This window comes from Heterodontus francisci, chromosome 11 (genome assembly GCF_036365525.1).
Source record: "Heterodontus francisci isolate sHetFra1 chromosome 11, sHetFra1.hap1, whole genome shotgun sequence".
Taxonomy (NCBI): Eukaryota; Metazoa; Chordata; class Chondrichthyes; order Heterodontiformes; family Heterodontidae; genus Heterodontus; species Heterodontus francisci.
In genome coordinates this window covers 81,133,745-81,151,714 of record NC_090381.1, presented here as the reverse complement: position 1 = coordinate 81,151,714, position 17,970 = coordinate 81,133,745, and the positions used below count along the sequence as shown (strand labels likewise).

Here is a 17,970-nt window from a genome sequence, read left to right as displayed (position 1 = left end):
AGGCGGCATTTTGCTGGTAGCAGCCATTTAACAGACCATTGCCTGGACCGCGGTCCAATTGAGGTTGCGGCCTGCCCCCTAGAGCTGCCAGCTTAATCAGAGGGCCGGCAGATCAGCAGTGCCACTGCTAGTGGTGGCCATTTCTGAGGCTGCAGGTCCAGGATGAGGGTGCATCAATCGCATGGCACCCTCGAAGAATGGTGGGCTTTTCTGGGAAAGCTGGGACCAGACAGACAGGTCCCGGCAATCAGGGGTGGTTGGGGTGGGGGGTTGTGGTGCACCAGTGGTGCCATTGCCGCTGGAGTGGCCAGTGCCACTGTGCGGGGGGGGAGGCCCTCTGTGGACAATGGAGTGCCCATTCAGGAGGGCCCCCCCAGAACCCACTGGGAAGCCACTAGGGTTTACCTGGCGGTCTCCCCACACGGCGGTGGGTGGACCCGATGCAGGCAAATTGCCTGCAGGGTGGGAATTGGCCCTTAATTGGGTCCTTAAGTGGCTCAATTGGCTGCCTGGTGGGCAGCTGAGCTGTATAGGTGCCTGCTGCTAGCAATATGCCACAGCAGCAGGAAGACCTCAGTCTCCCCTCCTGATGCCTTCCCCTGCAATATTGCCATCCCTCCCATCTCCCAGCCTGACACCAGTGGGCCCAATAAGTAGCGAACAGATCACAGGTAGCCAGAAAAAATTTTACAGGCAAGTCACTTCTGGACTAGCCTTGTGCGCCTACTAGTGTCCGGTTTCAGAGTATTGACAGAGGTCAGGAACCAAGACAAGTACTTAACCTCTTTGCTCAGGAATGGAACAGAGCTCCTGGAAAGAGAATTAAATTAGGGGAGGAAACAAATAAAAAAAACAGTTGCAATTTTACTATTCAAGGAGCACCATCAATTTTGAAAATAAAATTTGGCAATCTTTTCCTTTAACCACCAAAAAGGTGTAACTTATGTCAAACTGCATCACAGAGCCTCAAGTCCAAAGCCTTTCAGAGAGTCTCACATGTTTCATACATCTATATTTTATTTTTGCTTCATCACAGAAGCTGTTCAGTGTATGCTTCTGATATAGGTCACACACTGAAGTATTAAGAGAAAATTGCAGAGCATAACTATAAATTGCCAGATCCCTTAAAATGAATGAGCAATGCAGTGTATTCATTCACAACCTGTGCTGAATCTTTATCTTTGTCACATTATCAAATGTGTTTTCTTGGAATTTTTTGGCAAAAGTGAGATTAAACTGTTCATCTTTTATGGAGACTAAGAAAACAATTCCCCCATGCGAAAAAATGTGACTGAAACACTGACTGCAGGAGCTGACACTCTGATCACCAGGGATGGGTACTCTCTGTATCTACTTCACCTTAACAGGATCATGAAACACCTTTGCATATTTTGTCTAAATTTTATGCTATAATGTTACCGTCCTGTCTTCATTCACTAGTAGTCATGGATTAAAACCCCCTTATATTTGACCCAATCCTTATCATAAAAAAACACACTTCTCACCCTAATTGATACCTGCCTCTGTTCAAGGTACATAAAACATTTCACATCAATCAGTTTTATACTTTAGAAGGTCCACCACAGTTTTGAAGATTGTTGAAACATTCTTTTGAAAGTATAAATATCTTGTGGTCCAAATATCAATAAAATATAATTACAGCATGCAACCTGGACCAGCATACAGCTTTCATACGGCACTTTAAACTGAAGTATCGGCAACAGCCTGCAACACCTTTTACCAGCCATGCTGGTTTGCCTATATTCCATGCCAGTTTGTATATGTTTTTTCCCCACAGTAGTTGTCTCAGGATGCAGCTAAAGGCCACTGCTAATACAGCAGATGTTGATAAAAAGAAAATGCAATCATTTTACAGCAGTAAAAGTTGGTGTTTTTTCCCTGCAGATCAGAAACCATTTCCTGAGAAAATTATCTTTTCAAATGGCATTAGCAATCTCATTCTCAGTGCACCAATAAGTGAGTGTGCAGCCTCTTGGCATCCTTACACATGCTCACATGTTATTTATGGACAATTTCCACTGGCAACCAGGGTTTAGATGTCATGTAATGATAAGTGTTCAGTTGAATCAGGCTACATGTGTGTTTGTGGAAACAGAAGGGAATAGAGCTAAAAGCATGAAATACTGGTTTGGTTAGTCACAACATGCCAGAAGCTTGAACTCAGCTTTTATTAATGCTGTATGAACTGTATTAGTGTGGTCTATTCCATCAAACAATATTGGTAACTGGAGAGTCAAAACGTTAAAATCCACACAAAATGGAATTGGATACGTGTTCAAAAACTTGGCCCTTGCTAATACTCATTCTATTATACCATTGAGGAGCATTTGTCATGAACAAATGAACTCATTACAAACAAAGGAACTCAGTTCTTTATACATAGCTACATGATGCTTCAGCAGGAAGGAGTACTTCCCCACTTCATGTGCCCAGCTACTGAAGTGTCCTCAGGATCCTAATTGTTGTAGGCCTGACTGAAGCCTGAAGTTTAAGGGATGATACAGGAAGCAACAAGATCAGCTTTCAGTTCTGGTTCCTGAAGTGTAGCTTCCCATGTCCGAACTCTCCTTGTCTTCACTATCAGCAAATGCTGCTGTGCACATATCACTGTAAAAATCTGAAATAAGCAATATGTCATTAATAACTTAATTTAAAGCATTTTATTTGCCAGACATGTGGCATAAACCAAAATGAATTAGTAAAACGGAGGCAGATTTGGACACAAAGTTCTCAGAGTTCAAGTTCCCTTTTGTCCTCTTACACCAAATTAACTGACTTTTATTGGGGTACCGTTCTTCAGTGGAATATTACAACTGAGCTCAATTGTAATCATACCTAATATTTACACCGAGTCACTTCCGATCTAAACCCTGACAGATGCACTCCTTCATAGCATCAGGCTACTGAAACCAGCTGTCGCTCCTAACTGCTGCTCCAGCAAGGATTAGCTAATTTAGCACACACCAGGGATTAAATCTAGGACATGCTGATCTGCATAACTCACTGGGTGGTGCTTTTACTCACTAGCCACTGGAAGAACTCAAGCTAAATCCTTTGGCATAGATCCTCCACTTCACTGCAGTACTGGTGGAAGTGAAATGGATGAAGATGTGCCCCAACCCCAGAAAATTTTCAGGGTGATTTAAGTAATGTTCATGGGCTCACTTACTTCCAGATGGAAGCCTGCATCGGAGTAGGCAGGGAATGACTTGTTGCATGTAGTTTGGCCTTGGGGTTGCATTTTCATAGCTTATGCAGTTGATTATGTTGTAATCAATTGGATATGCTACCTGTCCCTTTCAGTTTTATCCCTTCCTACAATACCCATAGCAATGTTGGAAGACAAGAACACACAAGCATTCCTCATGCCCCTGCCACTAAGGTGCAAATAACAAAAAAAATTATGTGATGTATTCCAGTTATTTGCATCTAATTATAATAGGCCCACACCTATTCGGTCACATGTGGTAATACGTCTGATATCACTTCTACGGATGAGTTAGCAGCTGAAGGTGTGGCTCTTAAAGAATTGTCTGCCTCATTCCACACAAGTCATACCCAGGAGCCTACAAAACTCAAGCAGAAATTCCAGCTCCAGGAATTTCCTTGGAGCTGCTCTTGCACATGAACAGGGTTCCACCATACTTGTGGTGAAGGTCTGATGTCGGAGCAGAAGCATCTTCCTGGAAGTTTCCAGCCGGGAGCATTATCTCACTTATGTCTGTCATTGTCACCTGTGGAAATCCTGGTATAAATAATTTAGTGCACGGAAGCAACCATCTTATAATGGAACATTATTCCTCACAAGCATGTTGTAAATCTTTGTCATGTATCTAACTATGTAAGGAATATTGTATCCACACTATTATGTTTGCTTATGAAGTGAATATTTAAATACTTATTACTCTAAATGTTATTAATTGTATTCTGAAAGGATATTTATCAGATTTAGTACATCAATTTTAAATTAAACAAAGAACTCTGGTTCTGACCTGAATTATCAGTCTGATCAGGCTTAAGTTCTGAACCAACTGGTTGTAGAAGACTGGAAGGAATCCATCCTGTTTTATAAGTTACCAGACTTCTCACTTGCCTGAAATACACAAAATTAATTAGGGATATTCAGTATTGACTTGTTAGGGGAAGGTCATGTCTTACTAACTTAGTTGAGTTTTTTGAGGAAGTAACAAGGAGGATTGATGAGGGTAGTGCAGTGGATGTGGTTTACATGGATTTTAGTAAGGCATTTTACAAGGTCCCGCATGGCAGACTGGTCAGTAAAATGAAAGCCCATGGGATACAGAGGAAGGCGGAAGGTTGGATCCAGAATTGGCTCAGGGACAGGAAACAAAGGGTAGTGGTCGACAGATGTTTTTGCGAATGGAAAGCTGTTTCCAGTGGTGTTGCACAGGGTTCAGTGTTGGGTCCCTTTCTATTTGTGGTATATATTAATTATTTGGACTTAAATGTGGGAGGCATGATTGGGAAATTTGCTGATGACACAACAATTGACTGAATAGTTAATAGTGAGGAGGAAAGCCATGGACTCCAGAATGATATAAATGTTTTGGTTGAGTGGAAAGAAAAGTGGCAAATGGAATTCAATCCAGAGCAATGGGAGGTATTGCATTTGGGGAGGGCAAATAAAGCGAGGGAATACACAATAAACGGGATGATATTGAGAGGGGTAGAAGAAGTGAGAGACCTTGGAGTGCATGTCCACAGGCCCTGAAGGCTGCAGGACAGGTAGATAGAGTGGTGAAGATGGCATATGGAATGCATTCCTTTATTGGCTGAGGTATAGAATACAAAAGCAGAGATGTGATGCTGGAATTGTATAAAACACTGGTCAGGCCACAGCTGGAGTATTCCGTGCAGGTCTGGTCACCACATTATAGAAAGGACATAATTGCTCTGGAGAGAATACAGAGGAGATTTACAATAATGTTGCCAGGGCTTCAAGGTTGCAGCTATGAAGAAAGATTGGATAGGTTGGGGTTGTTTTCCCTGGAACTGAGGAGGTTGAGGGGTGACTTGATTGAGGTGCACAAAATTATGAGGGACATAGAACATAGAACATAGAAAAATACAGCACAGAACAGGCCCTTCGGCCCACGATGTTGTGCCGATCCTTTGTCCTCTGTCAAGGACAATTTAATCTATACCCCATCATTCTCCTTTATCCATATACCTATCTAAAAGCCGTTTGAAAGTCCCTAAAGTTTCTGACTCAACAACTTCCCCAGGCAAGGCATTCCATGCCCCGACCACTCTCTGGGTAAAGAACCTTCCCCTGACATCCCCCTTATATCTCCCACCCTTCACCTTAAATTTATGACCCCTTGTAACGCTTTGCTCCACCCGGGGAAAAAGTTTCTGACTGTCTACCCTATCTATTCCCCTGATCATCTTATAAACCTCTATCATGTCACCCCTCATCCTTCTCCGTTCTAATGAGAAGAGGCCTAGAATGTTCAGCCTTTCCTCGTAAGACTTATTCTCCATTCCAGGCAACATCCTGGTAAATCTCCTCTGCACCCTCTCCAAGGCTTCCACATCCTTCCTAAAATGAGGCGACCAGAACTGCACACACTACTCCAAATGAGGCCTTACCAAGGTCCTGTACAGCTGCATCATCACCTCACGGCTCTTAAATTCAATCCCTCTGCTAATGAACGCTAACACCCCATATGCCTTCTTCACAGCCCTATCCACTTGAGTTGCAACTTTCAACGATCTATGCACATAGACCCCAAGGTCTCTCTGCTCCTCCACATGCCCAAGAACCCTACCGTTAACCCAGTATTTTGCATTCGTGTTTGTCCTTCCAAAATGGACGACCTCACACTTTTCAGGGTTAAACTCCATCTGCCACTTTTCAGCCCAGCACTGCAACCTATCCAAGTCCCTTTGCAGACGACAATAGCCCTCCTCGGTATCCACAACTCCACCAACCTTTGTATCATCTGCAAATTTACTGACCCACCCTTCGACTTCCTCATCCAAGTCGTTAATAAAAATCACAAACAGGAGAGGACCCAGAACTGATCCCTGTGGCACGCCACTGGTAACTGGGCTCCAGGCTGAGTATTTACCATCTAAGACCACTCTCTGCCTTCTATCAGTTAGCCAATTCTTAATCCAACTGGCCACATTCCCCACTATCCCATGCCTCCTGACTTTCTCCATAAGTCTACCATGGGGGACCTTATCAAATGCCTTACTAAAATCCATGTACACCACATCCACTGGTTTACCCTCATCCACTTGCTTGGTCACCTGCTCAAAGAATTCAATCAGGCTTGTGAGGCAAGACCTACCCCTCACAAAACCGTGCTGACTGTCCCGAATCAAGCAGTGTCTTTCCAGATGCTCAGAAATCCTATCCCTCAGCACCTTTTCCATCAACTTGCCTACCACCGAAGTAAGACTAACTGGCCTGTAATTCCCAGGGTTGTTCCTATTTCCTTTCTTGAACAGGGGCACAACATTTGCCACCCTCCAATCACCTGGTACCACCCCCGTCAACAGAGAAGATGAAAAGATCATTGCCAGCGGCTCTGCAATTTCATCCCTTGCTTCCCATAACATCCTTGGATATACCCCGTCAGGCCCGGGAGACTTGTCTATCTTCAAGTTATTCAAAAACCCCAACACATCTTCCCTCCTAACGAGCACTTCCTCGAGCTTACCAGTCTGTTTCACACCGTCCTCTTCAGTAATACACCCCTTCTCATTCGTAAATACCGAAGAGAAGTACTCATTCAAAACCTCACTTATCTCTTCCGGCTCAACACACAGTCTCCCGCTATTGTCCTTGACCGGACCTACGGTCCCCCTAGTCATCCTCATATTTCTGACATACGCGTAAAAGGCCTTGGGGTTTTCTTTTATCCTACCCGCCAAGCATTTTTCATGCCCTCTCTTAGCTCTCCTAATCCCTTTCTTCAGATCCTTCCTGGCCATCTTGTATCCCTCCAGAGCTATGCCTGTGCCCTTTTTCCTCAACCTTATATACGCATCCTTCTTCTTCCTAACAAGACTCTCAACCTCTCTTGTCAACCACGGTTCCCTCACATGACCATGCCTTCCCTGTCTGACAGGGACATGCTTATCAATGGCCCCTACTATCTGCTCCTTGAAAAAGTTCCACATTTCGACCGTGCCCTTCCCTGCCAGCATATGCTCCCAACTTATGCTCCTCAGTTCCTGCCTGACAGCATCATATCTACCCTTCCCCCAATTGTAAACCTTGCCCTGTTGCACATACCTATCCCTCTCCATTACCACAGTGAATGCTACAGAATTGTGATCACTATCTCCAAAGTGCTCGCCCACCAACAGCTCTATCACTTGCCCTGGTTCATTACCTAGTACCAAATCCAATATTGCCTCCCCTCTGGTCGGGCAGTCTACATACTGAGTCAGAAAAGCTTCCTGGACATACTGCACAAACACTACCCCATCCAAACTATTCGATCTAAAGAGTTGCCAATCAATATTTGGGAAGTTGAAATCCCCCATAATTACTACCCTGTGACTTCTGCTCCTTTCCAAAATCTGTTTCCCAATCTGCTCTTCCACCTCCCTGCTGCTATTGGGGGGCCGATAGAAAACTCCCATCAAGGTGACTGCTCCTTTCCTGTTCCTGACCTCAACCCACAGTGCCTCAGTCGGCAGATCCTCCTCGAAAATTCTTTCAGCAGTTGTTACACTATTTCTAACTAACAATGCCACCCCCCCACCTCTTTTACCACCATTCCTAATCTTATGAAAACATCTATAACCAGGTACCTCCAAGAACCATTCCTCCCCCTCACCTATCCACGTTTCAGTGATGGCCACAACATCGTAGTCCCAAGTGCCCATCCACGCCTTCAATTCACTCACCTTATTCCTGATGCTTCTTGCGTTGAAGTATACGCACTTTAACCCTTCTCCGTGCCCATCTGTCCTCTGCGACAGTGCTACCTTCCCCAATACCTCACTACACTCTTTGTCTTTCTGAGTGGACCCACTGGTCCCTGGACTACAAGTCCGGTTCCCATCCCCCTCCCAAACTAGTTTAAACCCTCCCGAACAGTACTAGCAAACCTCCCTCCCAGGATATTGGTGCCCCTCTGGTTCAGATGCAGCCCGTCCTGTTTGAACAGGTCCCATCTTCCCCAGAATGCAGTCCAATTATCCAAGAACTGGAAGCCCTCCCTCCTACACCATTCCTGCAGCCACGTGTTCAGCTGTGCTCTCTCCCTATTCCTAGCCTCACTATCACGTGGCGCCGGCAACAAACCAGAGATAACAACTCTGTCCGTCCGAGCTTTCAGCTTCCAGCCTAACTCCCTAAACTCACTTCTAACATCTGTGCCACCCTTCCTTCCTACGTCGTTGGTGCCAATGTGCACCACGACCTCTGGCTGCTCCCCCTCCCCTTTAGAGTGGACAGGAGTGGACAGGAAGGACCTGTTTCTCCTAGCAGAGAGATCAATTACCAGGGATACAGATTTAAGGTGATTGATAGAAGGATTAGAGGGCACATGAGGGGAAACTTTTTCACCCAGAGGGTGGTGGATGTCTGGAATTCAATGCCAGGAATGGTGTTGGAGGCAGAGATCTTCAATTCTTTTAAAAGGTACCTGGACATGTACCTGAAGTGCTGTAACCTGCAGGGCTATGGACCAGGTGCTGGAAGGTGGGCTATTTTGGGAGGTTAGTTTAATAGGCCGGTGCGGACACAATGGGCTGAATGGCCTTCTTCTGTGCTGTACTTTTTCTATGGCTCTATGGTTCTAAAATGCAGAAATAATTACTGCAATCTATTTGTAATACGTATTCAGTGCAGGATTTAAAATAAAGTTAAAAGTTTTAATAATGTGGTCACACATTGCAAAAACCAAAGCAAAGTCTTTCTTAATTCTTTTTCTTTTGGAGTAAACCTTTATTTTCATCAAGGACTAGGCAAGTTAGCATTATGTAATGGAACAGTTCCATTCGGGCTTTCAGTGTCAAGTACTCCGAAGTTATGCACAGAAAAGTCACATGCATAATAAAACTCACTGAGACCTAAAATACTTGGACTATATCGTTTACTCCAGCCGTAACAACAGCAGAAGTACATGAGAAAGGCTGCAAACTAGGCTGGGATCTGGATATGTTGCAAATGTTAGCCATCAGATCTTTTTCAAGCTGTATGCACAAAACAGGATCTAGAAAAGGAGGTATCTGTTAAACAATAAGTTAACCTTGTTGTTTTTAAACTCAATGGAAAGTACATTTAATTTTTATTCTGAGCTTCAACTTTATCTGCTTGCACATTCAATTATCACCTTGCAAAGTTTTTCCTGTTTGCAATAAGGGGGGAGATGGCGGTGTAGTGGTAATGTCACTGGGCTAGTAATCCAGAACTCCAGGCTAATGTCTTGAGGACATGGGTTCAAATCCCACCATGGCAGCTGGTGAAATTTAAATACAATTAATTAATAAAAGTCTGGAATTGAAAGCTAGTCTCAGTAATGGTGCGATGATTGATTGTTGTAAAAACCTATCTGGTTCACTAATGTCCTTTAGGGAAGGAAATCTGGCCTACATGTGATTCCAGACCCACAGCAATGTGGTTGACTCTTAACTGCCCTCTGAAATGGCTGAGCAAGCCACTCAGTTATCAAGGACAATTAGGGATGGGCAACAAATGTTGACCTTGCCAGTGATGCCCACATCCCTTGAAAGAATAATTTAAAAAGTAGTCATCAGCTTTCAATTAAGCCATTGTAATTTGACAACCATTACAGTCACTTTACAGTTTAACTTATAGCATCAATATGGGCAGCAGAAATATTCATGAGCTTTGTAACTGTCTGATGTTTATAATATTATAGCCCTGGTTTTGGAGGCTATTGTTAACTATCGTTGCTTTCCCTTGGATTTCTTTGTTTGCTTTAACTTTGTTTTTTCTACCTCCTCTTTCAAATTGTCTGAATCAATCTAACTTTGAAGTGACTTGGAAGCTAGACTGACAGGTGCTGGTGTTATTGACTATTTTCCATCCCTTCCTTTATGATTGAACTCACCATTGTCCCTCTTCTCCCTTTTTCAGTACCTCAAACACTTCACCATTCTGCACTGCAAGTTCCTCAATGGATTTAGTTTCATAAATGCCTTCTACTCGAAACAGACTTTGAGCCTGAAATGAAGAAAAAAATGCGAAAAAGGTGTCAAGAATCCAAACTTCAGAATTGTAGAGTTACAAAGATAATATATTAAAAAAATAGACTGCAATTTTGAAAAGATTTACAGAGGTTATTCAGTGTACAGCAGGAAATAGTCATTTAGTTCCTCAAGTCAAGTTTCCTGGACAATTCACAAGCAATTAAATAATAAGTGACATGCAGATAGTCGTAAGCATGGAAATGAAACAAATTATTTGCTGGAGTGCTATTATCATATCTATAGTATTTTGTGTCTCATAATCAACATTTTTAAAAATAAATTGCTTGCAAATCATCTGTTGTGACATTTCAACTGTAGAAATATATAAACTATTTCACCTTTGTCATAAAATATTTCCAAAGTGTGCCAAGCCCATATCAGTTTAACGAGTAGCAATTGACCTTTTACATACAGGGCTCCCACAAACTTTCACTATAAACCTTAAAATCCCTTTCAGTGCCTCCAGTTTTCCTGTCCATTTACAATAATTAGTGAATAAAGCAGGTATGGGAAAAATAACTGAGTAGGGAAATGCAATATCACATGCTCAATAGACATGGAATGAAGTTCAAACAAGATGTCTGCCCCTGAAGGAAATTGTAATGAATATTAATATGACTGACAAGCATTTGCATGTAGAATGTTTTTAATTGAAACCGTTAAGCAGAAATGAATAAATTGTGTTTGTGATGTCTGTCGAGACTGGAGTGAGTTTTAGCCGAGTTTAATATAAGATTTGTGAGACAGAGATTAAGACAGAAGCAGCAGGCTGTTGAACACAAAGGCTTCATCTTTATTCTGTTTTACTTTCACTTTCCCTTTGTTAGCATCGACAGCAGCCTCTAGAGTACACAAGGCACAATGCAATTGTAATTACAATTTCAAAACACATTACATTCCTCCCCTTCTTAGTAAATGAAAGACATGGCATGTTTCAATGGTTTGTTTCCAAAATTGTAAACAATAAACTTAAACATAAATAGTTCACTTCGTAGCATAATCACTTAAATATGGTGGGCATTTTTTATCACAAATAAAATATCGTCTGGCATTAGGTGTCGGAATCAGATTCAATGATTACGAGTTGTGTTTTCAGTGTTTTGAAGAATGATGCAATTCTTGTGATGATTTGTGAACCACGCTTAGCAGCGGTCATTGATCCATTTGCGTTGGTCACAACAAATGGTTGGATGTCAGAAGGAGTTGTTTGTTTCCAATATGACCACCAAGTTTCACAAATACTTAATCTCCTGGCTTAAGCGATCTTGCTCTAGATTTCATGTTTCACTCTTCATTTACTTTCATTTGATACTTTTTTCGATTGTGTTTGCGTACATGTTGATCAATAGCTCCGCAGGGTAGCTCAGGAAGACGTATGCGCATAGGATGTGCAAAGATAAGTGTAGCTGGAGGATTTCCAATAGTCGAGTGAGGAGTCATAACTACGAAGAAAGTGATATAACTCTTGCTTCCATGACTCGTTCTCAGCTGTAGCTATAAGTATCACTTCTTTCAAGGTTCGCGTAAATCTCTCGACTTCTCCATTTGCTCTCGGCCAACAGAGTATGATTTTTCGATGAGTGAGCTCTAGGTAGTGCAAATTTGCTGAACTCATCACTTTTAAATGGGGTCCATCGTCACCTCTTACTGTTTGAGGGATTCCAAATGAGGCAAAGATCTGGTCAGGTTTTAGGATGACTGCTTTTGTTGAAGCTGACATACCTAATTCCATGATTTGGAATCTGCTGTACTCATCAGTGACAAGCAGGTGTTCACCTGTGGGTAAATCTGCAAAGTCAACGCTAACTTCAATCCATGCTCCTGGAGGTAGTTTGGACATCTTGAGAGGATTATGAGGATTTGACATCGTGGTTGCTTGACATGGCAAACACTGATTGATTTTGTGCTCCACCATGCGGTCAATTCCTGGGAACCATACCTTTTCCCTAAGGAGTTATTTGGTTTTGACTATTCCCTGGTGTCCTTCATGTGCTATATCGACAACACATTTTGTCATTGAGTGTGGAATGACAATACATTTGTTGTATAACATGAGATCAGAAGTGGTTGTAATGGTGAGCTCATTTCGAACATTGTGAAGACCTTGTACTGTGTGTGAGATTTCGTTTGTACATGCCTTCTCAATTGCGTCTTTCCAGTTTCGTGTTTCTATAGCTTTCATATAAATTGCAATGCCTCATATTGTTTTGTTGCTTCTTTAATGTCAGCTAGTTTTAGTGACTTTGGAACCGCATTTATGTTTACATAGTTAAGATGTTGTTCAGCAACCTTATTTTCATGACTAGTGGGACTGATTGTTGGCAATGGACGTCGTGAAAGATAGGCTGCTGGGTTGAGCTTGCCTGGCTGATACTCAACATGGAACTCGTACTCTTGTGGTTTGAGTGTCCAATGTTCTATTCGAGTGGGTAGTTTGCTATATGTATTGTTCAACAAGTTCACTCATGGTCTATGATCAGTTATTACTTTAAATTTGCTTCCAAAAAGATAGAGATGAAATTGTAAGATACCCCATATGATTGAGAGCACTTCTCTCTCTGTTTGCGATTAACGGTGTTCCACAGGCATTAGTGATCTGCTTACCATTGCAACGATTGATGGGATATTTGTCTCGTCCTTCTGTACGAGAACTGCACCTAAGCTTGCATCCACGACTAGCTGGGTGGTTTTCTCACGGTTGAAATAAGCATTGTGCAACTTGCTGACAAACGTGGTTTGATGTGGTGTACCACCTGTTAGTGCGATTTAGTCCATTTCCAATTGGTGGTCTTTTTTCAGATTGTGTAGGGGGGGTCAGGAATGAAGTGACTACAGTGTGTGACGAGTCCTAGCAGACTCCAGACTTCTTGCACATTTGTAGGAACTGCAACATTTGTAATGGCTTCAACCTTCTGTGGTTCTGGTGATACTCCTTCACCACCGAACACATTACCAAAGAATTCAATTCTGTTTTAATTAAAGAATCACTTGCCTTTGTTTAAGGTGAGGTTACATTCTTTGAGATGTTGTAGACATGCATGTGGGTGGGGGGTTTCGAGTTCACTTTTGTGCGACCATAGTTGTTCAGCGTGCCTTCAATTCCTTGAAGTGTAGGCTGAATCAAGTGCTGAAATACCTCAGCTGCTGAGTTGACTCCAAAGTTGAGCTTCATGTATCAGAAGCATTCGATGTGAGTAGAGAATACAGTAAGATATCTTGATTCTTCTGCAAACTCAATTTGATGGTAGCCTGCATTGAGGTCAAGTTTAGGAAAGTGTTTAGTACCATTCACTTTCTCTGTGATGTCATCGATTGTTGGTGTCAAGTGTCTTTCTCATTGTATGGCTTGGTTTGGTGAGCGCATATCAACCCAGATTCTAATCTGGTCTTGCTCTTGGGTTTCTTGGCAACTTCTATGGGTGAGACCCAAGGGGTAGGCTCATCCCCAACTTTCTCAATAATGTCAAGGTCAAGTATGTTAGGGTCTGAGGTTCTGTTAATGCATAATAAATACCTGGTAGTTCATGATTGTAGGGTGAACAGGTGTTGGGTATCAATTAGTTAATGGTATTCAAGTGTGCATATATAAAGGACAGCCAGCCAGCACTGGCTGTGGGTGTTGTTTGGAGAGCAGAAGTAAGCTCTGTGGCAAGCAATCTCCACCAAAGCATCCTCGTCTTAGTGTCTTCTTAACAAACAGGCTTGGAAGTTCCCTAACAAAGTAGACACTGAAGTCCCTTCTCTGTTTGTTTCCTCACATGAAATGGTATTTGTTGCCATTGATGTGCAACTGGGAGCACATTAGGATCTACATGCAGCGTGCATGTAACACCTTTCAGTTTGCCGATACCAGTGAAGCGATCAGCATACGGTTCAAGAATGTTTTTGTTACGTGAAGGAATCGTGTAGGTGACTGCAATCATGTGTGGATCTGTTGCTGTGTGGAAACTGATAAGTGTGTCACATTCTCCCGATATGACATAGAATAGAGCATTCATTGTTGTGTCTTTGAATGAGACTGGCATTTCAAAAAGTCTGAGAATTTTCAGCAGTTTGTCACTGTTGTAAGGAAAAATTTTTGTATTCCCTGGTTTGCAGAAGTGGGCAATCCTTTAGTTTGTTGAATGTTTTGTCACTGTCATGCACACCGGAAGTGTGATGGTACAATAATCATGGACCAACTCTGAAAAGTTATGAAAAACAGACTTTGTCTTTAAAAAATTAACCTGTATTTTTAAAAAGTCAACAATGGTCCAAAATGTCCACTAAAGGAAAAGGCCTTTGTGTCTGTCTAACAAAGACAAAGGCAAATTTTCACGGCTAAAAGATGTCAATTGGAACCAATCCTACACCTATCCTAACACATTTCAAAAATGAATGTCTTCTTCTGAAACAAAGGAGGTGTGAAGTCCTGGGCAATTGTGCAATCACCATGTGGAAGAGATGAGAATGTGTCCTACCAAGTGGTGAGAGGTGACACAGTTTTACCTCAAAAAAAGACAGCCAAAGAGAGGGAGAGAGAGACTCACCCAGGAAATACTCCGACAAATACATTATACAACAGTGAGAGCTAGAAGTAACCCACCATCTTCAACAGAACCTTCAAATAGAACAATTGAGTGAGAAATCTACAATTATTTCAGGCCTGCATTCATCTAGAACTTGATTCTCAAGAGAATTCAACAGGTTTAGTGTAACCTCCCCGCCCCCCCCCCCACTGAAAAGCACCTTCCTTTTTTCCTTTTCTATCTGTTTCTTCTTGTGTGTGTGTGTGTGAGACAGCGAATGTGTGAGTGGATGCGATTGCAATAATTTTGGGATAAAGCATATTGATCAACAAACAATTGATTTTCTGTTTTTTAAAACTTACAAGAAAAGCTGTCACTGTCTATTTATTTTGAAAAATAAAACACCAAGGGGCTAAGCTCTAATAAAAATATACTCGCTGCAGTCAGGTGGGAAGTTGAACAGTGGGAGCCATGCATGTCACACCACGTGGCCGGAACAGGCACTCCTGCGTCTATGAGAGCATCTATGTCTGAGCAGCCAATGGTCATGGTCACACATGGCTGTTTGCTGTGTCTGAGAGAGAGCTCAAAAGTATGTTCAGGGTCATCTGCCTCTACATTCTCTTGCCTTTTTGCTGTGACAATCTTCTGCTGGTATTGGTCTTAGTAGTTGATTTTGCTGGTGAGCGGCAAACATGAGCCAAGTGGTTGGGTTTTCCACAGGCTTTACACTGTTTACCAGTAGCAGGACACTCTGTGGTGACACTAATTGCCTTTGAGAAGGTGGTTAGTTGCTTTCTTGAACCGCTGCAGTCCTTGGGGCGTGGGTACACCAACAGTGCTATTAGGAAGTGAGTTCCAAGATTTTGACCCAGTGACAGTGAAGGAACAGCGATATAGTTCCAAGTCAGGATGGTGTGCAGCTTGGAGGGGAACTTTCAGGTGGTGGTGTTTCCATGCATCTGCTGCCCTTGTTCTTCCACGTGATAGAGGTCGTGGGTTTGGAAGGTGCTGTCGAAGGAGCAATGGGATGGGAAGGGATGGGAAGGGATGGGCAATAAATGCTGGCCTAGCCAGTGATGCCCACATCCCACGAATGAATAAAAAATTCCTTGTTTATGTTTTTGAAACCGAATGGAATGTTTGTTTTGGCTTTCTCAATCATTGCCACCCCTGGTTCCAAAATTTCCATATGGAAGCATTTTTAAAAAAAATTGTCAATTAGATTTACATTGCAATGGGTTTCACATATTGAATCTTGTTATAACAGTCTTAATACAGAGATGCGGGATAACATTTCATTTCAGAGGAAACTTCTCTGCAATGATCTGCGATTATATACTTTTCTGGATTGGATGGTTATTATAGAAGGAGATCAATGTGTGTACTCTGTACAAGCTTCCTGTGTGTCACTCTAACACAACGTGCAACTTAAAAAACTATCTGTAAAAATAGACAAAACCTTCCAAAATTTCCAGTTTTTCACTATCCTTTCTATTTACCAAGTCATCATTTGTTCCGAGACTGGAATGAGATTTAGCCCAGTTTAGTGTAAGATATGTGAGACAGAGATTGAGACATAAGCAGCAGGCTGTTGAACACAAAGGCTTTTTTATTCTATTTTACTTTCATTTTCTCTTTGCTAGCATGTGTGTTCTACAGCAGCCTCTAGAGTACACAATGCACAATGCAATTGCAATTTCAAAACACTACAACTTTACAGTGTTCGTATAAGAATGCAATACAATTTCATAATGCAGGTTATTGTGAAGTGAGACTGTAATGAATGTTCAAGAACACACATCTACCCAAAGGGATTGGATTATAAAATATAGAAGTGAAGCAGGAGCTGGCAATGTTGTTTTAAGTTGTAATGTCTTGAAAGTGCAGTTAGCATGTCAATACCAATCTACTTTCATTGTACATGATGTCAGAAGTACTTTGCAGCTTGCATGCACGTGCTGTCAACAAGGCATTTTTTCCATAAATGCAAAAATGGCAACTCAGTTGCTGCAAACAAATGTGGACAGTTGAAGGGATGAACCAAACTAGGGAGCTTACTGCCTTTGATGTAGCCATAGTGAAAACCATAGTAAGGCACCCAGGAGGCCCGAGATTGATAAAGCAGAAAGAGGCATCAGAAGTGAAGGTTATAACTATAATGCTAACTTGTCATTTATTAAGTACCTGAGAATACAGCATGCCACAATATGAATTGCTGAGATCATGCACTCTAAGTGTCATATGGTTCTTTCCACAGAATTGCAAAAAAGATCAGAAGCCAAGCCTGTACTGTCCCACCAAGCTCCTGTAGCACAGCACTCTATGGTAATACCACTCCTATGAAGTAGCAGCTTGGGAACACAAACCCAGACTCTCAAATTTCAAAGGTGGATGATGGAATATGATATGAGGTGTGGCGCAAAATGAAACAAAGGGTGAATTCCATTGGCAACAGAATACCAAACTGAGTTTCTGGAGGTTTGTAGAGCTGGAGGAGGTTACAGAGTTGGACAGGGGATAGTTGGAGGGATTTGAACACAAGGGGCTGAAATTTATGTTTTGAACACCGGTCCCACCGTCAGGCATGGATTTGGGCGCAAGGCATGTCGGGGAATGGAACGGCCGCCGCATGCAATTCAGTGGCAGCTGGCCAATTAAGAATAATGAACTGTGAACTCCAACCAACTGCGTGATCGGAGTTGGGTCCAAAGGCGGGGATCATGGTGTCAGGTGATGCCTCAGGAGGGTCTGGCACCATTTTTAAAGTGCTGCCAGTCCTGCATTGAACTCTACATTGGGAAGGCCTAGAAGAGGAGGAGATGGCATCGGATGATTAGAGATGGCTGACAGGAGACCCCATGCAGCCCCACGCTTTCCTGATGCCTCCCTCCGGTGCTACTGCAGGCTGTCAGGGAGAGGAGGGACATCTTGTTCTCAAGGGACGAGAGGAGGAGACCAGTGAGCCAAACAAAGCAGGCCTGGCTCCAGATTGCTGAGGAGATCAGCAGCCATGGTGTAATCCCGCGCAAATGGATACAGTGCCATAAGCGGCTCAATGACCTCATCTGGGCTGCAAAAGTGAGTATCATTTAATCCCTTCATCCTGTTGAGCCTTGCATCTGTCCAAGTAGGATGGTATGTTGGGAGGAGAGTGATCAACCCCCCAGACGTGAGCAAAGAGACAGAAGATGCAACATGTCTGTCAGTAACCTGTCACGGTGGTCCTGAAAGCTGG

The 17,970-nt window shown here is 42.7% G+C and overlaps 1 protein-coding gene across 1 annotated transcript in view; it reads right to left on the bottom strand.

Moving 5' to 3' along the window:
* Window positions 1-2,537: 2,537 nt before the first annotated feature.
* mcf2l2 (MCF.2 cell line derived transforming sequence-like 2) overlaps window positions 2,538-17,970 on the bottom strand; it is a 401,635-nt gene continuing 386,202 nt past the window's right edge. Inside the window, exons 32-34 of the mRNA XM_068042330.1 lie at window positions 10,086-10,198; window positions 4,014-4,114; window positions 2,538-2,638 (exon numbers count right to left, since the gene is read on the bottom strand). Coding sequence (XP_067898431.1) covers window positions 2,538-2,638; window positions 4,014-4,114; window positions 10,086-10,198 — 315 coding nt within the window. The remainder of the gene's footprint in view (window positions 2,639-4,013; window positions 4,115-10,085; window positions 10,199-17,970) is intronic.